The sequence below is a fragment of the Lindgomyces ingoldianus genome, assembly GCF_010093535.1.
Source record: "Lindgomyces ingoldianus strain ATCC 200398 unplaced genomic scaffold BDR25scaffold_34, whole genome shotgun sequence".
In the NCBI taxonomy this organism is placed as follows: Eukaryota; Fungi; Ascomycota; class Dothideomycetes; order Pleosporales; family Lindgomycetaceae; genus Lindgomyces; species Lindgomyces ingoldianus.
Window position 1 is genome coordinate 502,423 of NW_022985195.1, and position 23,699 is coordinate 526,121.

The 23,699-nt window shown below is 50.5% G+C and overlaps 10 protein-coding genes across 10 annotated transcripts; 3 read left to right on the forward strand and 7 right to left on the reverse strand.

The window, feature by feature from the left end:
• Nucleotides 1-395: 395 nt before the first annotated feature.
• Nucleotides 396-6,893, reverse strand: BDR25DRAFT_336534 (uncharacterized protein). Its single transcript, XM_033693108.1, has 12 exons — nt 6,258-6,893; nt 5,660-6,194; nt 5,347-5,585; nt 4,553-4,626; nt 3,961-3,990; nt 3,561-3,698; nt 3,111-3,491; nt 2,492-3,058; nt 2,106-2,418; nt 1,922-2,039; nt 1,625-1,860; nt 396-1,560 (listed from the first exon to the last, which is right to left on the reverse strand). Exons 1-12 carry the CDS (start codon nt 6,690-6,692, stop codon nt 796-798), a joined length of 3,831 nt encoding a protein of 1,276 aa, XP_033543209.1. The 5' UTR covers nt 6,693-6,893; the 3' UTR covers nt 396-795.
• A 338-nt stretch (nt 6,894-7,231) lies between these two features.
• Nucleotides 7,232-8,636, reverse strand: BDR25DRAFT_345585 (uncharacterized protein). Its single transcript, XM_033694065.1, has 3 exons — nt 8,109-8,636; nt 7,828-8,057; nt 7,232-7,775 (listed from the first exon to the last, which is right to left on the reverse strand). The coding sequence occupies exons 1-3, from the start codon at nt 8,358-8,360 to the stop codon at nt 7,466-7,468; spliced, it is 792 nt and encodes a 263-aa protein (XP_033543210.1). The 5' UTR covers nt 8,361-8,636; the 3' UTR covers nt 7,232-7,465.
• A 1,021-nt stretch (nt 8,637-9,657) lies between these two features.
• BDR25DRAFT_237574 (uncharacterized protein) lies at nt 9,658-10,221 on the reverse strand (the record flags this gene model as incomplete). Its single annotated transcript, XM_033685594.1, has 1 exon — nt 9,658-10,221. One exon carries the CDS (start codon nt 10,219-10,221, stop codon nt 9,658-9,660), a length of 564 nt encoding a protein of 187 aa, XP_033543211.1.
• Nucleotides 10,222-10,268: 47 nt separating this feature from the next.
• Nucleotides 10,269-10,820, forward strand: BDR25DRAFT_359720 (uncharacterized protein; the record flags this gene model as incomplete). The annotated part of the gene is made up of 2 exons (XM_033696137.1): nt 10,269-10,659; nt 10,756-10,820. 2 exons carry the CDS (start codon nt 10,269-10,271, stop codon nt 10,818-10,820), a joined length of 456 nt encoding a protein of 151 aa, XP_033543212.1.
• A 32-nt stretch (nt 10,821-10,852) lies between these two features.
• On the reverse strand, nt 10,853-11,614 carry BDR25DRAFT_359721 (uncharacterized protein; the record flags this gene model as incomplete). Its single annotated transcript, XM_033696138.1, has 9 exons — nt 10,853-10,912; nt 10,964-11,019; nt 11,062-11,105; nt 11,147-11,244; nt 11,269-11,324; nt 11,355-11,388; nt 11,423-11,445; nt 11,490-11,541; nt 11,573-11,614. The coding sequence occupies 9 exons, from the start codon at nt 11,612-11,614 to the stop codon at nt 10,853-10,855; spliced, it is 465 nt and encodes a 154-aa protein (XP_033543213.1).
• A 34-nt stretch (nt 11,615-11,648) lies between these two features.
• Nucleotides 11,649-12,772, reverse strand: BDR25DRAFT_359722 (uncharacterized protein; the record flags this gene model as incomplete). The annotated part of the gene is made up of 6 exons (XM_033696139.1): nt 11,649-11,680; nt 11,738-11,871; nt 11,903-12,216; nt 12,249-12,420; nt 12,468-12,624; nt 12,676-12,772. The coding sequence occupies 6 exons, from the start codon at nt 12,770-12,772 to the stop codon at nt 11,649-11,651; spliced, it is 906 nt and encodes a 301-aa protein (XP_033543214.1).
• A 928-nt stretch (nt 12,773-13,700) lies between these two features.
• On the forward strand, nt 13,701-14,896 carry BDR25DRAFT_237355 (uncharacterized protein; the record flags this gene model as incomplete). The annotated part of the gene is made up of 2 exons (XM_033685586.1): nt 13,701-14,090; nt 14,147-14,896. 2 exons carry the CDS (start codon nt 13,701-13,703, stop codon nt 14,894-14,896), a joined length of 1,140 nt encoding a protein of 379 aa, XP_033543215.1.
• Nucleotides 14,897-18,220: 3,324 nt separating this feature from the next.
• On the reverse strand, nt 18,221-20,089 carry BDR25DRAFT_359724 (uncharacterized protein; the record flags this gene model as incomplete). The annotated part of the gene is made up of 10 exons (XM_033696140.1): nt 18,221-18,251; nt 18,310-18,432; nt 18,488-18,738; nt 18,832-18,939; nt 18,998-19,285; nt 19,341-19,395; nt 19,475-19,544; nt 19,597-19,721; nt 19,790-19,953; nt 20,045-20,089. The coding sequence occupies 10 exons, from the start codon at nt 20,087-20,089 to the stop codon at nt 18,221-18,223; spliced, it is 1,260 nt and encodes a 419-aa protein (XP_033543216.1).
• A 283-nt stretch (nt 20,090-20,372) lies between these two features.
• Nucleotides 20,373-21,510, forward strand: BDR25DRAFT_306185 (BCNT-domain-containing protein). Its single transcript, XM_033690575.1, has one exon. It carries the CDS (start codon nt 20,779-20,781, stop codon nt 21,466-21,468), a length of 690 nt encoding a protein of 229 aa, XP_033543217.1. The 5' UTR covers nt 20,373-20,778; the 3' UTR covers nt 21,469-21,510.
• Nucleotides 21,511-21,876: 366 nt separating this feature from the next.
• BDR25DRAFT_293831 (uncharacterized protein) lies at nt 21,877-23,500 on the reverse strand. The gene is made up of 3 exons (XM_033688745.1): nt 23,273-23,500; nt 22,881-23,222; nt 21,877-22,804 (listed from the first exon to the last, which is right to left on the reverse strand). The coding sequence occupies exons 1-3, from the start codon at nt 23,333-23,335 to the stop codon at nt 22,100-22,102; spliced, it is 1,110 nt and encodes a 369-aa protein (XP_033543218.1). The 5' UTR covers nt 23,336-23,500; the 3' UTR covers nt 21,877-22,099.
• Between the last annotated feature and the right edge of the window lie 199 nt (nt 23,501-23,699).

A 23,699-nucleotide genomic window follows, 5' to 3' on the forward strand; every position in this document is an offset into this window, starting at 1 on the left:
CTGTTCGAGAAGGCTTCCAGCAAGGTTCCATGGGCGCGCCAATTCACTGTGCGTCGTTTCACCACGCGGATCGCGGCCACGCCATCTCCAAGCATCGAATCGCGGCAGCACAATATGTTAAGCCTCATAACGCTTGGTTGGTGGTCCTCCCGCCCGTCAACTGCCATGCCAGCCTTGCGGGCATCTCTTCCCGTTTGCCGACAGCACGACCGCCATATATGCCATGACGGCTTCCGGCTCCCGGGTCTTCAGCGCTCACAAAGCATCGCGTCACAGGCCTCCCGCACGCCTGCACTACGCATTTACAGTCGCAGAAGCCAGACACGAATGCGATTGGAATGCTGCTCAAGGTTTTTAATTTGCACTTCTTCAGGCAGCTCCCCACATTGGCTAGCCCACACAGCATCCATCTCGGTCCTCTCAATATCATGCCAGGCACCTTATTGACATGTAATAGCAGTCCTCACATATACCCCCCTTCCAATATCACTTCACCCATACCCTGTCTTATAGTGCAATCCGCCATCCTTCCCCCACAACCACCTAGCTCCCAGTGTCAGATCACCGCGGCGTGCAGCCGACCGCAAGCCCTCGAGACCCTCATCAGCCAGCCGTTGCGCTAGCTTGCTGGCTTTTTGCGAGTCGTGCCATGTATCGCGACCGTAGTGGGTCAGGTCTGTCTGTCAGCATGCGTCTCCATCTCCTGAGTCCTGCCTTTTCTGCCTCCTGTATTTGCTTCTTGTTCCCCAGCCAGCGGTGCGGCGCTGCGTCAAGCACATCATGTGAGTCTCTGCATCAACTTTTGCCCAGATATGTCCACTTGAGTGGTGGATCGTCTGCAGCAAGCCCCCTCACTTTGATAACCTGTTCATCACCCGGAACGACGTCAATGGCACTGTCGTGTACGAGCACGCCTGTTCTTTCCTCAAACACCAGCCCTTTTGTTGGCCTGCATGATTTAACCAATATTGTGTCGCCCTTGGAATACACCTCGACACCGCGGTCCTCGAAACTAAGGTACTTGAGAGGCTGCGGCCAGTCGACGTCGCGCGACACTATCTCACCATCGATCCAGATCCTTGCGGCCAGAATGTGAGGCTCCTCATTCATGTTGTCAATCGAACCTGACATGACATCCGTTGTCCCGTTAGCAACGATCTTGATGTCCTTCTTGACTATCTTTTCCTTAATATCCTTCCCTGTTGAAACAGATATGAACCGGACTTCCACCGTAGCGGTCAATTCGGTCGGCCGGTTGCTCGCAACCCACACTTCGTAATCGCTGTTCTTTGGGACTCGGGCATGAACCACACTCCAGTCATGATGTGCACGCTTGACTGCAACAGCAATTGGAGCCAAGACGCGTCTCATGGCGTAGTATGCTGGCTTCTTTCGCAGGAAGTAATCCACAATCGACCACGATGTGACGGGCCAGCAGTCGTTGAGTTGCCATACCAATGCGCCTCCGCAAAAACGCTGCTGGCCCCACTGTCTGCGCCATCCACGGTATCCGAACATTAACGCCTCGGCTTGAGATAGCTGCGTCAAGTGGATAAATGCCTGCCATGTCCTTAGCTTAGCGTTGATATTATTATTAACAACTAGGTAAATATCAAACACTGACCTCAAGGTCTGTTTGAGTCCTAAAATTCTCCACCAAATATGTCGCGATTCGTCGTTCATGACCATCTGCTTTGTTGTGGAAGTCAAGCATATGCGACTGCGGATACAGTTGAGAAGGATCCGTGCAATAATACCTGATAGTATCAATATGTGGGAAAGCCTCCATCCCAAATTCGCTATTAAAGCGACCGCCAAGAGTGTCAAAAATTTGATACTTTTCTTGCGTACCATGCCAGACTAACAATAAATATTAGCTCCGAAACTCAATATCATATTCCAGATCAGGGGGCTTTCTCACCATTCCATTGGTGCATATCACCAACTTTGGTATTCGACGTTATTAGCCCATCACCCCAAGGGCTACCCGGGTGGTATGGCACATGAGGGCTCTCTGCCTCAACGACCTCGGGCAGCAGCTAATCGAGGATCCTTCGTTAGAACGGCTGAGGGCTGGCCGAGGGCGGTGCAGCATAAGCGCTTACCTTTTCATAAATATATCTCGCAGGAAAATTAGTTCTGAGCCAATTCTCCGGGTTTTTGTCCTCGTAATCGTATGTTAAACCGAATTGCTCCTGCACTTGGTAGTCTTCGTTATTGCCCGCGTAGATCATGATCGATGGGTGATGCCGCAACCGGCCGACATTGGCGACACATTCGTTGCGAATTGATTGGAGAATATCCGGGAAGGCTGGGTAGTTTCCGCAGCCAAACATGAAATCCTGCCACACAAGGATTCCGAGTTCATCACAAAGGTCGTAGAAGACATCTTCCTCCCAAATGCCTCCTCCCCAGATCCTAATGGCTCGGTTAGCAATGTTGCGGAGTTGGGTGTCGAAGGGGTACACGTCGCGGTGCATAAGCTGCGTACCGAATCATGAGCTGGTAGCCATCCACCATCATTTCCAACCACTTGCGATATTTGTCCGCCGTCACCCTCGGAGTGAAAGAGTCGGCAGGAATCCAATCGGAGCCGCCGCAAAAGACGTCCACACCGTTGACCCGGAAGAAGAAGGTCTTGCCTATAGTGTCAGGCTCCTGGACAAGTTCTCCTCTTCGAAAACCAGTTCGTCGGGTCGCTTGATGCAAGTTAACGTCGCCCGCCGAGACCATTGCAGTCACTTTGTACAAAGGCTGTTCGCCATACCCATGAGGGTACCACAGCTTGGGATCATTCACATGAAATTGGACCTTGGCCACCCCGTCACTGACATCTGCAGACTCCTTAAACACCAAGTCATCGCCACTGTGAACCTCGAACGCGACGCTCGTGCCTAGCTGCCCTTCAACGTTCGCCGCAATTGTACCGCTCACAGACTTGAGGCTATCGTCAAGGGCATACTCAATGCGAAGATCGGATATCCTGGCGTGGTAAGTTTCTAACCGCACTGGGCGCCATGGACCACAGGTATTAAGGACTGGACCCCAATCCCAACCCCTAGATGCAATCAGTATGCTAAAGGAAGATAATCAGGTCCCGTCCAGCTCACCAGTGGTATTGCGCCTTCCGAACTGCAAGGCGAGACATATCGCCATTGAATCCAACCCAAGTGTGCTCCGGATGGGCCTCACGGATTTCAATCGCCCGTAATCGTGCTGAAGCAAAGTCTATTTGGAGTACATTACCCATTCCTGGCTTCAAGAGGTTTGTGACGTCGAGGCGATGGGGGATGAACATGTTGTCGCTTTCGAGTACTACCTCTCCATTGAGCTTGACGGTTGCAAAAGTATCCAAGCCATCAAAAGCTAGGAAGGTGACGGCGCCATCCAGGGGTTCTCCGAGATCCGGAAGATGAACTTTATATGTCCAAGCCCTGTCTGCAACCCATTCGGCCTTGAGCTCGTTAAATCCTAAAAAGGGATCCGGAATTCTATGCAGGCGTCGTTGTCAGTCATGCCATGAATGCATTTCCAAATTCATCCCCCACGTGATGACGTACTTGCCATTGTCGATGAGGTCGAGGTGAATATTAGTAGGGACTCTTGCAACAGGAAGCCAGGCATTGTTGTCTACGTCGTCAAGTTGCTTGAAGGACCAACCCTCAACCAAGTGGTGGACAGACAGAGCTCGAGCCATGCTGATGTTGGATGACAAGCTCGGCGGCACTCAAACCCACAGATGGAACTCTCAGTGCAAAATCCGGCGGGGTCAGCGAGGTACATTTTCAAGTTCGAGCTTAGAGGACCCTTTCTCTACATATAGCTCAATAATTAGTCGGCTCAGACACCGCACAGAGCCGTCAACTTGGCCGGAGCGATTGAGGCCGTTTGTACTCCATCCAGATAGTTTGTGCTACCATGAGCTGCGGAGCTTCTGATACAAAAAGGTGCACGCCAGACAGGTCCGTTTCCAAGACGGTTAGTGACACGCTGCGGCGGTGGAGTCGTCGGAAAATTAGACTAGGCCCAGCCGCGCGATGAGGCCACGCGCCGCGCGAGCGGGACGTCAGAGACGCAGAAATACCACGATGAGGACGGGAGAGCTCGCTCCGTGACCCAGAGACAGCGATGAGGCGGCTTGTGGCACACAGAGGACGCCGGTGGAACAAAACGTAGTGGATAAGTGGTGGGCGGAGTTGGCTAGGGGATCGCTGGGACCCATGGAAGCATTCCGAAGCAGCAGGGAAGGATTCCAGCCACGAAGCACAAAGTCACAGCATCACACGCCTCAACTCCTCCACACAGCACCAATAGCATCGTTGCTTCCACCATTTCTGGAAAGCTTCGAGATCAGATTGGTGCCTGACGTGGTACAACCAAATCATTCTTAACTCATGCCAGCTTTAACCCTCCCCCCACGCGGGATGCTTTCTATCCCAAATAGGAAAGCTGTGTAACCTCACCATTCCTTCTGCTCCCTGAATATATGCTCTCAAGACATATAGAAGCAGGCCTCAACGATCACACGACGCTGACTCCGCACGACAATTACCTCACCGCTTCGTCGACGCCATCTCCCGGCACTTCCATTCGTCCCAGGACGGAAGGATCCAACACGTCTGCTCTCTTAACGACATACGGAGTGCAACAGAATGATGCAGCAACGAGCAATGCACGCGCACGCGCACGCATGCTGCATAGTCTCCCGCTCCCCGTCCCATGGTCCACTCGCTCAGTGATTTAGAGACTGATGTGTTGACGTACATTTTACCCTCCCAGTGCTTTGACGACGGGTGTGGCTTGTGGGTTCTTTTAGCCGGGTATTAAAGCCAGGTACACGCTCAAGGACTTCATCTTTCGAAGTATGGTACTGCTGCGAACGGTTTATATCAAGCTCTAGACGACGTAAGGAGGCTTGTTGTCGTATCTTCGAATTGTTTTTGGTATTCGGTCCTCTGTAGGACATGATGCTCTGTCAGATGGATGAGGTGGGCCCCGTGCAGCAGCACTTAAACCGAATGAACTCAGAAGTGCGGTGAAGTACTCTCCGTGTCGGTTAGGAGATCGTCATGATGCATCCTGTATTTAGCGACCTCGCCTGTCTATAAAAGATCTGAGCGACGCATGGCATATAGTGATTGGTTGCACGAATCGATGAATATAGATGAATGCTACGTTGGAAGCGAGGATAAGGGTATCTAGAACTGCTCGACTGAAAGAAAGACGGGACTTCACTCCAAAATCAAACTCTGATCACTCTTCTTTCAGCACAGTCCTCTGACCGAACTGCATTGCATTTTAGAAGATCGTCGCATACCCCAAGATGCATGCCATCAGGAAAGTTACCGTGAGAATGGTACCATCCAATCGGATGTTCCGCATCGCACCACTCCGCCGGAACACATCCGTCCTGATCTTTTCCATCATCGTGGATTGGCTCTTGGAGACATGCCCACTTTCGGCGAGCTGATGCAACTTATCAGACTCCGTTGCTAAAATGTTGGTTGAGCGAGCTCCGGGACAGAAAACGACTTCAAAGCCGGCACCCGTGGGGATGATGAATGTAGAGGTCTGGTCATCAAACGCTGCAGGGTACTATAGTTAGCCACCATACTCTGAAGCCTGTCTGATATGAAGAGAGGTAAATCTTTCAACTTACCGTAGCTGTACGCGTCAGGGCAGACGGCTTTGACAGCCTTCGAGTAGTCACTCGGTTGGCAGGTACTCGGCGATGAGTGATCTCCGGTGCAGCAGTCTTCAGGCTTGTTATTTTTTGCACAGGTAGAATAGCAAGGATTGAATGCAGGTCTCTGAATGTTATCGTCGGGGTAGGGATAAACGCCATCGCCTGGTTTTTCGGGTGGCTCCTGCTGCAGGTCCCATGGGCACCATCTTGAGACTTGGTCATCATCGACTTTTTGCTCGAAAGGCAGTGGATAGCTGCTGTTGGTTCCAAGGAAGACCTGATATCCACTAGAATACGGATCATAGCCCTTCTCCCGCAAGAGTCCAACAGTGCCCTGACATGAAGGATTGGTCAGGTTGGGTGGAATATCATCCAAACTAGCGTTCTGCAAAGGCTGCAGAACTATTGCCATGGGGATGTTGTAGCCGTCGACCAATGAAATATCGTAGTAGGTATGGCCGTCTCCAGCATCGAGCGTAAATTCTGCAAGAGAGACTGGCACGTCCCCCTATGTAAAAGATTAAGTTGATGTCGGAGCTACGCGCCAGACAAATGAGGGGTTTCCACTCACACCAACCTGACAATTCACGATGCCATTACAATCTCCACTGCGACAAGCCTTCGGACCACCATCTTTCGGGCCAGTTCCTTCGTCGTTAAAAGAGCAATTAGTGCGACCCCATACTCGCCCCTGCCAGTCCTCGGATACAGTTTGGTTGTATGTCTTCCCCGGTTCCAACTTGAAGCCATTATCTTTCGGTCCGTCTCCAGATTGAGTCGAAATCCCTGGGTAAATCGTTTCCGGACAGCTGTTCGTGACCAGAAGGGGCGTGATGGGTTCCTTTCGACGATCTATTTTGCGTGGTGCCTTTTGGTACATATGGTGGAGACCATCTACGAGGGGCAGTCCTGACAGCACAATGAGAGTGAAGCAAATTCGAATGATAGGGACATGGCGTCTAAGGCGAAAGGAGCGCACGCTGTTCGTGTGCTGCGCAGATTCCATAATGGCTCAATATTGAGTTTGCAAGACTGCGATACCTGGGCTTTACAGCTAATCTCCAGTGCCCAGGGTTAAAAAATGGATTTAGGTTTGAGGATTGAGAGATGCAGGGCTAGACGTCGCGACCACAAATGTGAAGGGTCGAAAGTTGAGGTCGGTGAAGTGGAGACATGCAGGACGACCAGCGTCCATGGCCAAAATCAGGGAAACCCGTGAGGCTTTCTCGATCGCTCGCAAAAGTTAGAAGTTGCAGGACAACTCAGTAGGATGTGACGCAATTCGTGCCTGCCAAGACGCCCGAGTCAAGGGTCCGGATATCATTCTCAGCCAATCGTCGACCTTCAGAATGATTTATTGGAAACCACAAAGCGCTCTTGTTCAGATGCACTTAGTTGATGAGGTACAACACAAAAGAATAAGACAAATTAGGGCAACCATTGTAAGACAGCTTAGAGAGAAATAATCTAATTCTCGAGTAGGCGAAATCAATTTCTATAGGTCGCTCAGAGACGGCGAATGTCACAGCAGGGCATGAGTGGATGGTCAATATTCGAGTTTGTTATTACTGCGTAGTTCTATGATGGCCCATGATATGCACATGTCATCTCTGCGAAGTGAAAAGAAGACGCCCCAAGCCATAACCCTCCCATAATATCTTGGCTATCATAAGCCAGTCCTCCAGAATGGTATCACAGTGACAGAATCGTCTCATTCGTCTGCATCTAGCCCACCGACCCAGATCTCGGGTAAAGCGCTGTCGAATAGTATATGGAACTCTACAGGACGAGGAAAGAAACAAAGGCACCCAGACCAAGGCCGAGGAACGACTGCCTGGTGGAATCCGAGAGACGGCCTGGAGAAGCGTTGGTCGATTGCTGAGCCGGGTTGTTCGAAGTAGAGGTAGTGGCAGCGCCACCAGCACCAGCAGTTGCGGAAGCTCCGGCTTCGCCTCCCGCGGCGGATGAAGCTGCTCCGGATGGTGTTGCCCCTTCGTTGCCGCTTACCGTTTGACCTGGAATGAGGACCTCAGAGGCTGATGCGGCGAGAGCCTTGAAAGCCTCGATGGTCTTGTTTCCAGATGTTGCACTACAAGTCTGTCAGTGTTTGCTTTCGGGTCAAGGGTTTTAACTCCACGTACGCGTTGATGGACCCGACCATACCAGCCTGGCAATGCTTGGCCTGACCACAGTAGTACCACATAGGAGTCTTGTTCATGACGCGAACAGTATAAGTGAGAACGTTCTTGTTGTCCGCTATCGTTCGGGTGGTAGGCATGAACCCAGAGTAAAAGGCGTCCGTCTTGTTCGCCATGACATTTTGGATAGGTATGCAAGGCTGGTCAAACGTAGATTGGATTACGGAGTGGTTCTATTCGACCCATCAGTGATGACTTTACTTGATATAAATTGGCAAAAGTACCTTGGCGTTGAACTGGAACTGGACAAGATCTCCAGGCTCGGCCACGACATTGGAAGGAGAGAAGACGAGGGAGCCGTTCGCTCCACCGACTTGAACGACATGAGTATTAACCATCCCAGCTGCAGCTCCTGCGGTTGCCATTGGCATTGCCATAGACTCCGACGCTGCTACTGTTGATGCTGCTCCGGCGTGTGTAGTTGCTGCTGCGAAGCCGACTAGGGCGGACGCCATGAATGATCTCGAGAAATACATTTTGAAATGTTGTGGATGCGGTCGAAATGAGCGACTGAATATTATAGGAAAGGAATGGCTTGAGGACTGAAAAGGGTCGGCGACTAGCGCTCTAAACTGGACTTGCCAGATGAATTAAGAAGTGAAGTTGAGAGACCAGAAGGCGTAAAAGAAGAGAAAGACGATAGGAAAGTCAAACAGAATGTATGATGCAGAGAAGAGGAAAATCGAGCCTGACAACATGGCTAAAGGGTATTCTTAAGGCATGAAGAGAGCGTGCAAAGCTGGTTAGTGCGTCCCTGCGGAGACAGAGTTGAGGCGGTTAACTAAATTCCGAAGCATGGCGACCGCATCTGCGACATGTCGGAAGCTTTTCGTGCATCAGCCACCAGCTCGGTTGTCGTGAAAACCGATAGTTGAAGCTGCAAGCGCTCAAAGCTAAGCAAGGTCCGCAATGAATTGCGAGCCGGATTGAAGGCAAAGGTTAGGTTTGTAGAGTAGTAAAAGTCAAGATACTCTAAACTATTTTATGTTACGGCATTCGAAGTGCTATCGTTGAGTTCTGCTCAAGAGGAGACTCTTTGACGTTCGGGGAAGGTTGGGTCAAAGTGTCAAGCTTGCGAAGCACACCCGTGTTTGGGAAGTGTTTGAGGCTGCTTCATCCTGTGCATTTCATCACACCCGCCGGGAAGTCATCACACCCGCCGGGAAGGGCTAGACCGGCGCTGAATGACCTTCGGAAAGCCCATTCGCGAGATTGAATCGTTCTCTTTCAGTTTTGTTTTCATGCCATGCTCAGAGGCGACTGACATTGCTTCGGCGGCTGCATCCCTTGTTAGGATGTTTCAACGAATCGTGACGGCCGACAGCTATGGCAAAAGCCTTCAATCTTAATTCGCATCTGATGGGGTAAACAGACATGAGGGTTGTGGGCCTCTGCTCATTTGACTCTTCGCTGTGGCGAGCTAAGAACTGTTGCAGCCTGAATCCCTTCGAACTGAGGACAATCTCTGTTGAAACGACACGCGGCCTGCTTGCCCCTAAGAATCTCCGACCACTTTGGTATGATTTTCTCAAGCTTCTCATGGCAATCGCCAATGACCAATTGCATCCTTCGTCGAGTTAAGCTATATTGTCCGCCCCACCACATCACCAAAGGAGTACAGTCCCGCGCGATATACATTTCATAATAAAAAACTGGAGCTCTAACCTGCCATAAAATCATATTCTCCTGCAGATGTCACCAGTCCGATATCAGCTACGACGAAATGCATAACCGTCCTGAACTGCTCCAGCGCGACTTGATCTCGCCCGCGCGTCAGAAGTCCAGTATCAACTGCGGGGCCAGTTTTTCCAGGTCCTCAACTTGCAAGAAATCATCTGAGATGCCGCCTGCCTTGTTTGCTTCGTTTCGTTCGAAATGCGCCCTCATAATGGCTTCGCGAACGAAAATATTCATATATTCCCCGACGAGATGCATCGCGCCGGCCTTGATTTTGATATCCTTGTCCTCAAATCCTTCGTGTAGTATTCTGACGAGCAGCGGCGGTGGTATGGGGTCTCGCGATAGTTCGGTTGCTGGCGGTAAAGCGCGTTGTCCTCCGTTATCCGTCACGTCCTCCATGGGTTCGTCACCATCTGAAGCCGAGAGGGCATCTCCGTTTTCGCTCTCAGAATCAGATGAGATGAGTGTCGTAGTGGGTTCAGCACCGGGCCGTGATGGCCCAATGCCCCTGTTCGGAGGGGCTGAACGGGGTGCGCCCGGGCCTGGTGCAAGTTTTGTTGTGGTTAGGTTGGAAGCGTGCGCGGATTGTTTGACAGGCCGCGGAGGTTTAAAGGCAGGGCCTTTACGCTGGATAGGCCTCGCTGCTTTTCGTGGCATGCTGGCAGAATTTGAGGTTGCCATTAGGCTAGGGGTGGAGGATGAAAATGGGTGGAGATGCCGCTTTGGCGTGGTGTTTGGAGAAGGCCACTGCACAAACGCGCCATCACATGATCTATGCAAATGATGACATCAACGAGGAAAGCGCTCGTAGCCAATCCTTCTTCCTTTATCGTCACAGCGCTTTCACATCAAGAAATCATATGGCAATGAGGCTCACCACAGAATTTGTAACCAGGCCAAGGTACTATCTACCAGTACCTGTACCTCTCAATGAATCATGGCTCTCCCAGAGGCTCCACATCTATACAACACTCTTCCGCTGGACCACCACACAGCCTTCCAGAATTATTCAATACCTAACTCAAGTATGCCTTCTACATCTCGGCATGCAACAGAGAATTGCCCCTACAATGCATCAAAGATCCAACCCAGGTGGTCTGCTCTCTTGCTCCTTCCCTTAGAGCATTCTCCTTTCACGATCATTTCTATACCAACATCTAGATCACCCGTTCATCCTTGCGACGTCATGAGTTTTCCTCTTCATGCGCCATCTAGATCAATCCTCTAGCTCATTCTTCGACACTGGTCTCGTCTAACAACATCGGTTTGCAGGAGCTGCCTTGCCAAATCAAGAATAGCCATGTATGAATAAGAAGACCGGATCCGTTTTGAAGATTTTCTTGATAGACTAAATGTGTGGGGGAAGCAGTTGAGACGCTCCCGTTGGAGTGCTTCCGACGGATGTCGCCATCGCCAGTCTAATGCTTCTCAATGCCATCCATTTCGCCGTTGAAGCTTAGCCGGTTAACACCCTTGTCCTTAGCATCAACATGTCACTGTCCATGGCGCATTTATCGGTAACTTTCAGTTCGGCTTCCAACCTCCCGGAATCGGGGTGGGAAATGCACTTTGAAAGCAGGACTCCCGACTGAAACTTAAGATTCGATTTATCGCTACAAGAAGTTCTAATTGACCAAAGAGTTTGAGAGTTAGAAATTCATCAGAAATCGTAGGTGTTCGCTAGCAAGCTTTCTTAAGGCGGACTAACTGTGATTTCAATGCATTAACTAGTGAAGGATAAGATGTTGCTTGACAAACTCCTCAGGCGATTGAGGATCGAAAATCTTTACCAGGGCTTGGAAAGATCCAGCAATACTGTTGATTCTCAAGACGCGTCACACGACAGTCATCGTCCAACGATAGTTGCATCGATTTTCTGTTCTATTAGATTCGCCGCCCGACACCTTGGATTTCTTTAAGGTTACTTGGTTTAGTTGAACCTATGAAGACTGCCGGAACAACCCCGGATACCATCTCCTTTATTGAAGCTTTAGCAATGAACATAAACTAGCTTGAAGCGGGTGGTGTTAGACTTAGGCGGTTTCAGCATGGTGATACTGTATTTAGGTGGCTGTGTGTGTGTATTACTTCAAAGGACCAACAACTTCAATATTTCCTGGAGAAATCATTTGCGTTGGGGGGCAATTTTGGGTTGTTTCGTGTTTAAATCAACCAGCACCTGGCAAGCAACGATAGCCAACGGTTGTTATTGATGGCAATTTGTGCGCCTGCAGGGTAGTGAGTGCAACGTTCCGCAACCGTTCGCAGTAAAATGCAATCTCTTGAAAAGAGTTCTGACATGCCTGGCTCGGCTCGGGAGATGGTCGTACGTGCAGACTCGTCGCAGGCATTAAAACACGGACCACGGCAATTGCTAACGGATGTTCTATTTGGATTCGAGAACCTTTTGCTTCCCCCTTGATTCCCTCTTACAGTAACGTCGGTCTTGTGCTTGCCCATCGGCAGTTTCGCGAGGCTTAGTCTACGAGAGGGTAAATGTCTTATAGGCATGGTTGCAGTACCGCCAAGTATTCGCTCGTAATGGGGCATCGCCTCCTTACCATGAGAGTCTGTGACCGAGTGACCCAAAAACAGTACGTTTGTCGATACAGCAAGACGGCATTCCCTCGCACAACAGATGAGGCCGCGGGTCTCATTTTACATACCAAGACTTAAGGGAGCACGGGGTTGGCTCCTGATATGTCGTCCTCCGTCGGCTCGCTCCCGGGCAGTCGCACGTGAAGCCCTGGCGGATTCCGGAAATCCGCGGTGCAGATGACCATTGAGCGGCAAAGGGGTATCGTGTGAGAGTGGCGCATTTTCACTGCGAGCGGTAGGTGGTAGAAGTAGGCAATACTCGTAACGCTCAGGATTTAGAAGGATACGGATGACAGAGTACACACCAAGCACCCAAGGAGGAGGTTGTCAAGAGATCTCTAGGCACGTCTGAGGCTAAATAAAGCCGAAGGAGCAGTCTCTCGTCCCCATAGAGTAAGGTGGCATGTTGGTGGGGAGCAGAAACGGGCGCGAGGGGCGTTCGCTCGTCGTCGGGGCCTGGGGCTTAGGTACCTCAAATGCGCATCTGCCCTCGTGTCGCGAGTGCTTTCAGACATGAGGCCGCCCGAGTGTGGGTTTTCCTGTCGGAGGCCATGGCTTCTTGCAGATATGTCTGCTGCCCCGACGACATGGGGTGGACAGGAACAGGCATGGGAGGGTGGCCTTTCTCCTTTTCTTCACATGCACTTTGCACCAGGCGCGTACATTGTTCAACGCGGCGACGGGAGAGTCGTGGCGTTAAGGCTAGACTGCGCATACAGGTCTAAAGTTATATCTTTCTCGCGAAGTTCAGCTTCGCAAACATGGCTGCTGGGCTGAGCCGGAGAGCCGTGGAGTGGCCGATGGTGGTCGATGGCTAGAGGGCTTTGGACGACCTGTTGCGATAAGCTTTGCCCTTCAGAGCTCGAAGCGGCAAGCCACGACAGCCACACGCACGTCGATGCCGCCCAACACAGATAAGGGCAGTGGATGACCATGTCTGACCTTGTCCAGACAGGACGCGCCAGACGACCATCGACGCTAGATCCGCTTGCTGTGGCGGCAGCCCAGAGGCGACCCTGGTTGCAGGTGCTTCTCAAAGAGCCATCGGTCGTGTGCGGTATTGGCTCTCTCTCGGAGCTCTCCAACCATCGCCGCTTCAATATACATATAGTGGTCCGCTATTTGGCAGCCTCAGCGCAATCAATAGCCAGAGCCCGCCAACTATTTTCACCTGACGTCCCTGATTCCGCTGCACCTTCCTCAGGGCTGGTCTTCATTCCGCCCCGCAGATCACTGAGACTAGAACCTCCCGTGTCTACGCCTCCTCCCTTTCATCGGACACGAAGACGGCTTACCCTACGACTGACTGATAAGAACTCCATTCCAAACACATTGAGGTCCGCGCTCCTGCGGGTAGCACGAACGAACTTTATCCATATTTGCGGCTCGAAGATCCTCTTTGCTCTGGCCGAGAAATTCACCGGCCCCCCTCCTCATCACAAACAGTCATTCACTCTGCACGGATCCTGTATTTCACTTTACTGCTGCATTTCATTTACGCCAGCATGCCACACTCTGTCAACAACTCAACCCCAACCATGTCCCGCCCGTCGTCCACGTCGACCAACTCTGCCAATGCTTTTCCCAAGCCGGCGGGAGCCACCCTGCTAGTTCCCGAGCCTCTTGGAGATCAACTTTCACCCTCACGATCGACCTTCTCCTTCGAGGACTCTCCCAAATCCGTTCACGGCTCTGAGCGAGGCGTCATTTTCGAGGATCTTCGCAACACGCGGCCGGTAAGTCGCGGCGCTCCTGGCGAGAAGAAGGCCCTTGACGCCCCCGGCCAACGGCAGCAGAACTATAGCTCTCGTCGGCGCACACAGTACTACGAGGAGCAGTTCGCGTACAAGGACGACTCAATGTCGTCGGCGCGCGAGCGTGTGACTAAGGATGCACCAATTATTGCAGAGCTCCGCACTAACGTTATCGTGCGTTTCCATTCCAAGATTATTCCCCCCCAAAATATGTTGCTTACAGATAGAAGATTAAGGACGAGTACACGCTGGTCACGGACTTGTCGCACCATTTATCAGCGCGGTATCAACGGCCGGAATCATTTATTATGATCACAGTAAATCACTCTGCCTGTCTTCTTCTCGGTGGCTCGTTTGAACCAACGTACATTCTTACTATCAATGCACTTCCGATCCAACTGCAACCCACGACCAACAAACGCAATGCCGCTCTCATCCAAGCCTTCATGTTTGAGTCTATCGGCGTACCATTGGAACGGGGGATTATGAGGTTCGTTCCCATCCCTGAGGACAGCCTAGCCATGAGCGGAGTGACTATTTTGGGTGAGGTTGAACGACTTGAGCGGCAGCAAGCCGAAGAGCACACCAGCGGACTGAAACGAGCCCTTACGAAGAGCTCAAGAAGATCCACAGTCGTCAAATCAAAGAGCAGCATCCAGCTTTCGAGGAACAATTCACGAATTAACCCAGGCCGAGCAGTCGTTACTCCTCCCCTCCCCAGCCCAGGCCCCTTCGACTCCGGCGTCGCTGTCGACGAGAAGGGACAAGGCGACCAGCTCTCTCCGCTACACACAATAGACGGCAATGTCAAGCGTAAAGGCTCAATGCACCGCAAGCCTTCAAAAGTGCTTGCTAAGGAATCGGGAGCACAGACCACGACAACACCATTAACGAACATCCCTCCGCCTCCTATTCCTCAAGATACACCTGCGCCTAAAATCGGGAAGCGAAAAAGTTTCATTGCCATCTTTCGGCGTTAACACTGCCCGTCTCACGTCTACGACACGGAGAAATCGTCTTGCCATTCTGACTAGCCCTCAGTAACCAAAAGTCGAATTCGGATTGGTAAAGGGTTGGAAGCGGGCGCCACGGCTGACATACCCGCGTGCAGCGTTGAGTGACAGGCTATGGCTTGTCAAGGTGAACCCGAGCGCCCTTTCCCATCCAATTTTATATCTTCCTCCGCGGAATCAAGACAATACACTCTCTTTTGTTAATCCTTCACCCATATCACGTACACGGACTCAAGGATAGTCATTATCTCATTTTTTTTTTCCCTTGGGGCATGCACAACACATTGCATGGGCACGTAAAATGCGGCTCTGTCATGGCATTGGCACAGCACAACGGCGTTCTGACAGGGACATACTAAACGGAAACTTGATTTTTTTCGGCTTGCGAGTGAACGCTCGATTATCAGATTCCGGGACTGGAATAGGGAAACGAGGTCGATGACTTGGAGCGAAAGGCTGAATTATACCCTCCTTGCTTTTTCAGTTCAATGACTTCTCATTTGATATTGCAACGGCCTTGGCTGGCTGCCGGTGGGCTGGTTGGGCGCGGATGCAAGCAACGGGCAAGCTTTCACAAAAGGCTTGACTCAGACATGTCACGTACACACAGTACTCTTATTCTTAATAGGACACGTGCACGACGGCAGATGCGTGTGCTGAGACGTGTCTGGATTCTGTGGATAGACGGGCGGGTTCTGGATGTAGGTAGTCATGACATGCAGTCCAGATTCTCAGCCTCAAATCTCCTTGATCTGACTGACATCTATCAACATCCAAATCGGGCCTTTCCGAACCGCTCCCCCGTAGCTCTCTCGTGCCCTATTCCCAAATAATCCTCTCGTCTAGCCCCCAAAGCAGTACAGCAGTCCAGCCCAATCACGTTCGAACGAGCAAAGTGGCGCACTTAGGACAGACGCCATTCGCTCGCATCCTGCTTCCCTGATCAAGGAACCAGTCGAGATAGACTTTTATGGCTAAGATGATATCTGATCTTGGCTAGGTTGTCGCTTCTCGTGCCCTTTGTGTTGTAGGTTTCACCGAAATTTGTTACGAGAATGGTGTTTGCGTGGGCGTGGGCGCGGACGTCCGTGTGGAGCGTTTTTGACATGCGCCTGACTGACAGATGACAGGTCTCGGGAATGCATGCAGAAGCGTGATGAGCTGGCACAAGTCTGATAAAACAATATGCTTATCTCTTAGTCCCGTCTCGTTAGCAAGGTGTTGTCCTATATAGCGCAATGGCATTTCTCAAATCCTTCCACCACTCTTGTGTCGTCCAGGAAACTCAGGAAATCGTAGAGGTCCTTTTCACCGCTCTGGTCTGGCCCGTCCGTTACCCCGATTCAGCTTGGCGAGATGGGATGACCCGATCGAGATGTCGTGGGCTGAAAGCTTGGGCTCGTGCGCTATTCTTAGTGGGCTTTGTGGCGTTTTGGGTCTGGGGTTTTAGGGAAAGGAAAAGTTAACCTTCGTTGAGGGCGAGGCTGGACGAGGGCTTGCAGGGGTTGGGGATAGGGAATTGGGTGAACCGTTTAAGGCTTATTACATCAGCAGAAGCATTGCATGGAGAACGATGCTCGATTTTTGGGCGAGGAAGAACAGTTGCTGAGAAGTGCATCTAGCCCAGTTACAAAGCCCAAATTTCCACCTACACTTGGGTTAAAAGGCTCCATAAGGAGCAGTAATACCCAATCAGTGGAACTAGGGAATCAGATTGTGACAAATGGCCATCAATCCGCACATCGTTCTTGTCTCCCGTCTTCAGATGTATGGAGCTGAGCCCACCGTGACCTTCAAACAACCTCCGCTTCTCTTTCATCTCCTTCTGAACGTCGCTTCTTTCGCTAAGTGCCATGGAGAAACAAGTGTTCTTCCGCTAATGGGTAGTCGGCTAACTAGATTCTTCCGCAATATAGTCAAGAAAGAGTAGTACACCCGGGAAAATCTAGAGCACTGACTTCGACGCCTTGTCAGAGCAGTGACTCCACCATTTCAGAGAGGTTGTAAGTGTCATTAATGAAGAAAGGAGTCTCCGGAAACATCTTTTACATTGACATCCGCGCCGCGACAGACCAGAGTTCTTATTGCATCGGTGACGTCGAAATTGTTGAAAGTCCAGCCATATAATTCAAGCTTGTCAGAGTGAAAGGAACATGAAGAAAGAAAATTATGGTGCCATGTCTTTCTGCTCCAGTATGTGGTAACATTGTTAAGACCGAAAAATCCGCCACTGTTCACTTAGAAGAAGCAGACAAGATGTAAAGGCGCCGTTCCCCGTGTGTTCTTAAGGTTAAGATCAGCCCCAGCCATAATCAGCAAACCGGCATGACGGTTATCGGCCTTCAAAACCGCGAGGTGTAGCAGAGTGTTCCCATCTTGGCCTCTGACATTCACATCAAACGTATGCCCGAGAAGCGCGTCCAGTGTGTTGATATCATCCCCGCATGTGACAAGGTGACATGGTGTTCGCTCTTCGTTATTTCCACCGCCGATTCAGGCTCCATATTAAAGTAGCAATTTAATGGCATCATAGCATTCCTAAAGTGTTAGAAAGGAGTGTTAGAAGAGCATAGATGTGACTTACAGTACTCCTAATACGCTCGATGATAGTGAAACAATTTGGGTTGTACTATGCGCCCTAAGGGTGTCCTTGAATGGACATTGCTCCATTGTCAAGTACCCGCGTTTTCTCCCACTTACTATCACATGATATCTCAACCCCTACCCAGCCGAAATTCAATCTGATACCGAGAATTCTTTCAAAGGGAAGTGTACAAAGATAATTCAGTCCATCAGCCCAACTTCGCTTCCTTCTCTAAGCTAGAAAATCAAATCGGTAAAAAAAGAATCTGCCTCGTTGTCTCCGCTATGTCTAACTTCATCGTAAACTTCCCCGTTCCGTTGAGTGGGAGATATATGCGAACTTGGAGATATAATCGTAACAAGGCTACTGCATATCACCAAAATATCTTGAGATTCTGTAATCCTTTCATTGGCACGAAAGGCAGGCTTGTGGGTGACGTCGATGGCTATAACTTCGACAGCTTCTTCGAGTTGCAGCGAACGGGTCGAGAATGCGAGCCAGATAAGGAACCAATAAGCGCACTCCTGGCGATCTTTGTCAATCTCTCAACAATATGCGCTCATAAGTCTTACCCGGGTGTTTTTCGGAAACATTGCCGAGGTTTCCTGCAACCCCCTCTTACTCCAGCATTTCGACAACGAATCCAGCTGACAAGCAAGCTAGTATGTAAGAGGTTCACAGAATAGATTATACAGCCTACGCTCCCTCTAGCTTTGCGAGAAGTTCTCTCTCGATTTCCTTGAAGATCCTGGATTGATTTTACTACTTCGGTTGTAAGAGACGGTGGCGATCACACTGCTGGATATTCTTGTCTACTCGTGTACTTCTTAATGGAATGGAGTTACCTGAGCTATAAATATCACTAACGTTTCCTCGATACCCGGCTGCATTCGTGAGGTTATGAGCATACGGAGGCTCCCTAGGTTCCATCCACTCAAATATTTGAGAAAATTCAGGAGTTCTTATGTCTTGACCCTCGTCCAACGAATCTAGAATGATAAGTATTACTGTCCGAAGGTTCTTTGACAATAAGGCGCAACATATCCAGTGATGCGCCCAAAGAGGGGTGATTGCTAGAACCACAGGTCATTAGGAGGCATTTAGCCGTGACAAAAGCCTGCGGAACGAGAGGCCTGGTTATTCCTGTCGTGTTTTGGGAGCGAACATCATTGAAGACGAAGTAGAAATATGCCAGTATTCTGCCTTTGATGCTATGGCTTACTTCCTAGAGTTCCTGAGTGATCCAGGAACAGCTAGTTGGTTAAGTCAGGCTGCTCCTTCCAGTCTGTATATGGATAGCTGGCTAGAAACTATGTACTAGAGCCTGTGGGACGGGGCTTCCGTGCTTTGTCGTAGAGAGGAAAGGAGCCAGGGGCCGACCGCTGCGTGAGCCAGTCGCAGATACTCGTCGTTTCCTTCCAGGTTTCTAAGAAAGAACATGGATGTTTCAATACGCATGCTAATCTTTGCAGGTGTTGCGGAACTTTTGGGTCACACTTTTGATCTCGGAATTGTAGTATAGGGAATTTACTGCCTTCCTCTGCCTCGTTCTCTATGAATCCTGAGGCACGACAGTAGCGTTTTGGAGTAAAAGTCTGTAACAACGGGATCGCTTTACTGCACTCCTTGAATGTTAGTAGAATTGCAGTTGCGGTATCTTTATCGACCACACTTGTATCATAGGCACCTTTGAGTCCCTGGAGCATGACTAAAGATTCCGTGTATTGTGTTTGGGAAAGCCGCGGAATGCGCTCGATAGTCCACAAGATGTCCTATAACCTAGAAGTAAGGGTCAATCAGTGATATGATGCTTGTCATAGCACCAACTACAGCAAGTTCGGTCACGGCGAAGATATCGCGACGAAGCACCGTAATTCGAATTCTCAAGCGTCGGGTAAAGATAATAATGTTGTCCTAGAAGGAGACGAGTGAGAGCATCGGTCATTAATATTCCCTCCCACTTTTTACCTCCTCCCGTGAGCTGAGGGTTCGTATCACTCCTGTACACTCCATAGTAGAGGGTATGGGCGCCTACATGGAACAGTAGCAGGGCAGCTTTGCTTACTTAAACCTCTTGCTGGACTCTCGGAGAATATTGACAGGATCAAAAGTTTCCGTCCTGAATTCCTCCTGCTAAATTCCACGCTAGGCGTTAAGATGAAGGAGAAGCCTGATTGGTATTGGGTAATGTTGAGAGAAACTCGTAAGCTTTTGTGTCACATTGCGGTACGATGCGTAACGCAGTGCTCCTCTGTAGAGCTATGTTTGTGGAACACCGTTTTTGGAAGGTTGACATCACAATGGCGCGATCAAAAAAGGTAGGAGAGTTTAGGTCTGAATTGCTTCTAAGTTCGAATGAATTAAGTGTTCCACCACCTAGCCGGCTAGCCCAAAACCCATCAATAATCCGAGAAATCGTACCTTGATATCTCAATAGTAACTTGATAATAAAAGTCTAGAACTTTAGTGGTATATTCCTATATTAATTTTAAGAATTAAATCTTACTTTGACAGTATTTTATAAAGCGAACCTTGAGAAACAGCACTTTCGCTGGTTTAGAGGCTAGAAACTTCATATCTTAGTGACGGCTAGGTTTGTTGTCTAAAACTTTAATAAGGGTCTTAAAGTAGCTATTAAACACTAGATATTGATTATTAGACATTTTTATTAGGTTTCTGTTGAGATATCAGGGTACGATTTAGGATTTTTGGTGTGTTTTGGGGGGGCCGGTTAGGTGGTGGAACATGTTTGACGATATGGCTGGCTTGGTCAGAGACTGGGCGGAATCACGTGCTCCAGAAACCTGGACAATATTTCTTGGCGCGCCGCTTCACTCTCCTACACCGAACTATGGCTCCCATCGATCCAATTGAGGACCTCCCCGACGCAGAGGAAAATTACCATGAATCTTCTGACGAAGACTTCAATCCGGCCGCTGCACCGGCTGAAGACTCCTCCGCTTCGTCTGACGAAGGAGATGGCAACACTAAACGCGACCAGCGGAAGGGTAAACGAAAGGCACCCTCGCCCGAGGACCTAGATTCTGGAGATGAATTCACAATAGAATTAGCACGTAAACGGAAAGCGAAGAAATGGAAAGGAGAGAAAGCTAAAGGAAGGGATGAGCTGCTTTTCTCAGACGATGAGGGCGGCGAGGGAGGATTGATCAAGACGAGGGCGCAGAGGAGGGTTGGGCAGAAGGAGCGGAGACCCCTTGCGAGGACTGAAGGAGCTACAGTTGATGTTGATGCTCTTTGGGCTCAGATGTCGGCGGCACCGTTGAAGCCTTTATATCCCACCCTGACACCGACGACACAGGATGGAGAAGCTTCGCAAGGCCAGGGCACTGCCGCGGACGGCGTACATGCAGCACCGAATGCGAGTGACGACACTGATTCGGTTACGGTGAAACGTATCTACACGTTTGCAGGTCAGCGCACAACGGAAGAGCAACAGATTCCCCGCACATCTCTCGACAAATACCTCTCTGAAGGCTGGAAGGTAGCCGAGCCCACAGCCCAAGAAGTGGATGAGACCGAGACCAAACAAGACAGTGCAGGGCTGGAAAGGTCACACTCTAAGATCCGTCGTCCCCTGCGCCGACCTTCACGTTTTGATCCAAACCCCACCGGACAAGTCCGCGGCCTCGCACCAGAACACCAGCTCACCTGGCCACGCCAAACCACCAAAATTGCTCATGTTGACCAAGAGAATGCTGCTGCTGCTCCTGAAGCACCCAGAATACAACGTCCAGAAAAAGCACAGAAACTTAATGTCGTGGACAAGTCGAGACATGACTGGTCCAAGTATGTAGATAAAGAAGGCATTGCCGAAGAGTTGGACGAGCACGGGAAGACTAAGGAGGCATATCTTGGTAGGATGGACTTTCTGGCTAACGTGGAAGCCAAACGAGAGGAGGAGCGAAGGCGTGTTAAAACTTTGGCGAATTCGTGAGGAGGGGTGGCCATTTTGTGCTAAACTCTTGTTGTAGCCGTGTTTTACGTGGTGAAGAGCACTTGTTCATTTAATGATACCCAAAATTCTGTGTCTTTCAACAGCCGTTTTCTCTCTCGGGCTCCTAAACGACAAAATGCACAGCTTTTGACATCGCCATTCTTTCCAAAGAAGACTGTGTCCTACCTCGGTGACTCACAGGCTCTTACGTTCATTCCTCGTCTCACCTACCCTACTCAATTACGGCCCACTGTACGTGCCTAGCGTTTGTGGAAACCATGAGACTCACGATGAGCTGCATTGGACATGTTCGTCCACGAGGCGAATATTTTCTTCACACCCTTGGCCGACCACGACTCGTAACGCCAATCAATCTAGTCTCACTGTTTCTTGATACTTTGCTACGAAGCACAATTCAACCCCCACCAGAAAGCACAATCCAGCGCCGAAATGGTATCAACCCAAGACCCAAAACCACCAAACACTTATAGCCGTACTTGTGGTTCCGTCCTCATTTTACGCGTAAGCTCTCATATTCATAACACATGACGCCATACCAGCCACCGAACCCACCATCCAGAAAGGTTGCAACTCCATGAATCCCAAAGCAACCGCAACGGTCAGCCACCCACTAGGAAGTATCCATCTCATCACCATCACCTGAAGCCTCATTCCCCGCACCCCCAGCACCACTCCTACTCCTCCTCATCCCCTCAACCAAACTCTCCAACCCCCTGACCTCCTCACTCCTAAGCCTCTGACCCTGCCCTTCTAGGACCCCTTCTACGCCTTCTCTTGTATCCACGCCGCGTCTTTCTAGAATCCGCTTACTCTGGCTCTCGATATACATCTTGCGCTCTCTGGCCGACTCCTCTTTCTCGCTGGTCGAATGCAGCGGTAGGGCCGTGGTCGCAAGATGCGGTTTTAGTGTCGCAAGAAGGGAGCGCAGGAACGGGAGTTGGGAAGTCGTGAACGTCGTGTTGGTAGTCAAGGGTGTCGCCGTCGCCGTCGCTGTACTTGTACCCGTGGTCGCCGAGCTTCGGGGCAGAGCCTGCACGCCTAAATCCCTTGCTGCACCCGTATGCGTCAAGAACGCAAACGGCGCATTTCCGTCTCCACCCAGATCCTTTGACTTCGAGGGGGACGTGGAAGACCTGGGTTCGCGTTTCGCGGGCGGCGGTTGAACGAGCGAGCGCAGTTTCTGGAGTAGCGCCTCGTTGCGGGTTTTCTCCGCCAAGAGCGCGGTATGGAGTTTTTGGGTTTCCTGGAGTTTGCGGCGGAGCGCATAGAGGTATTCGGGTGATATTGTGGGGGAGGGGGGCGGGATGGTGAGGTTCTGTAGCAAGCAGAGTAGAGTTAGCCCTGAGTCTCACCACATCTTGCTTCCCCCAGATACATGAACGCAAACGCACTTTATAATGCTCTAATCTCACCCAAGCCGCCAACTCCTCCGGCAAACACAAAACATTTCTCAGCGTCCAGATTTCCAAGCGGTCGAAATTCCGATCCACAGCGCCTTCCATCAACGTCTCCAACTTGAGTATCCCCTCTTCAATCTCCAGTTTTGCCTCTGGAAATGCTAATCTCTGCCCCCCGCTCCCATCATCTTCTTTCTCCAGCACGCGTCCTTCAGCGGCCGCGCGGTCGGCGAATCCTAGTGCTGAGGGATCGGCTGACGAAAGCCCTGTTTCGAGCGTGTCTGTGCATTTATAAAGAACTTCGTTTACGGCGTTGATTATGTCGTCGAGGAGGGACTGGAGCGAACGTTAGAGGAGTAGAAATGGACAAAGGGAGGAAGACCTACAATCGGAGGCCAGGTGAGATGCTCGGTGAGGAGCATGTTCTCCTGTTGTTTCAAATTCGCCATTGTGTCCGTCTGGCGCGTCGAGTTCTGCTTTTCCTTGGTCACGATGGATTGATGCAGTGGGGATGAATTGTAGGAAGAAGAGCAGACGTGCTCGATAAAGTGGCTCTGTGTGGAATCGTAACCAACAGACGAATCACTCTAGCAGAGAACTAGAGATCAGCAGTTCTGCTGAATGATATCAAGGTGTTGCATGTTTACATCCTCGCAGCCCAGCACCCCCAACAGCTAGCGCGTCTTTGGGTCCCCTCGCTAAACTTTCCGATCCAGGTCGTCTTGAACATGTTCATAACCATAGGGCTGACCAAGACTAACCCTCGAAAGCACCCGCCTGCATTTGTGGACGCCACCAAAAGCTAACACTCCG

Bases quoted from the DNA above. Each gene is read 5' to 3' on its own strand.
- BDR25DRAFT_336534 (XM_033693108.1), bottom strand. From the start codon at position 6,692: ATGGAATCTGCGCAGCACACGAACAGCGTGCGCTCCTTTCGCCTTAGA. The intron at 3,699-3,960 runs GTCTGGCGTGCA...ATCCAACATCAG, and splicing joins ACCGTCTTGGAAACGGACCT to CATGGCTCGAGCTCTGTCTG. The intron at 2,419-2,491 runs GTACGCAGCTTA...CCGAGCCATTAG, and splicing joins GGCTACCAGCTCATGATTCG to GATCTGGGGAGGAGGCATTT.
- BDR25DRAFT_306185 (XM_033690575.1), top strand. From the start codon at position 20,779: ATGTCGGCGGCACCGTTGAAGCCTTTATATCCCACCCTGACACCGACG.
- BDR25DRAFT_293831 (XM_033688745.1), bottom strand. From the start codon at position 23,335: ATGGCGAATTTGAAACAACAGGAGAACATGCTCCTCACCGAGCATCTC. The intron at 23,223-23,272 runs GTAGGTCTTCCT...CGTTCGCTCCAG, and splicing joins ATCTCACCTGGCCTCCGATT to TCCCTCCTCGACGACATAAT. The intron at 22,805-22,880 runs GTGCGTTTGCGT...TGCTTGCTACAG, and splicing joins TGAGATTAGAGCATTATAAA to AACCTCACCATCCCGCCCCC.
- BDR25DRAFT_345585 (XM_033694065.1), bottom strand. From the start codon at position 8,360: ATGTATTTCTCGAGATCATTCATGGCGTCCGCCCTAGTCGGCTTCGCA. The intron at 8,058-8,108 runs GTACTTTTGCCA...TGGGTCGAATAG, and splicing joins AGTTCCAGTTCAACGCCAAG to AACCACTCCGTAATCCAATC. The intron at 7,776-7,827 runs GTACGTGGAGTT...ACAGACTTGTAG, and splicing joins ATGGTCGGGTCCATCAACGC to TGCAACATCTGGAAACAAGA.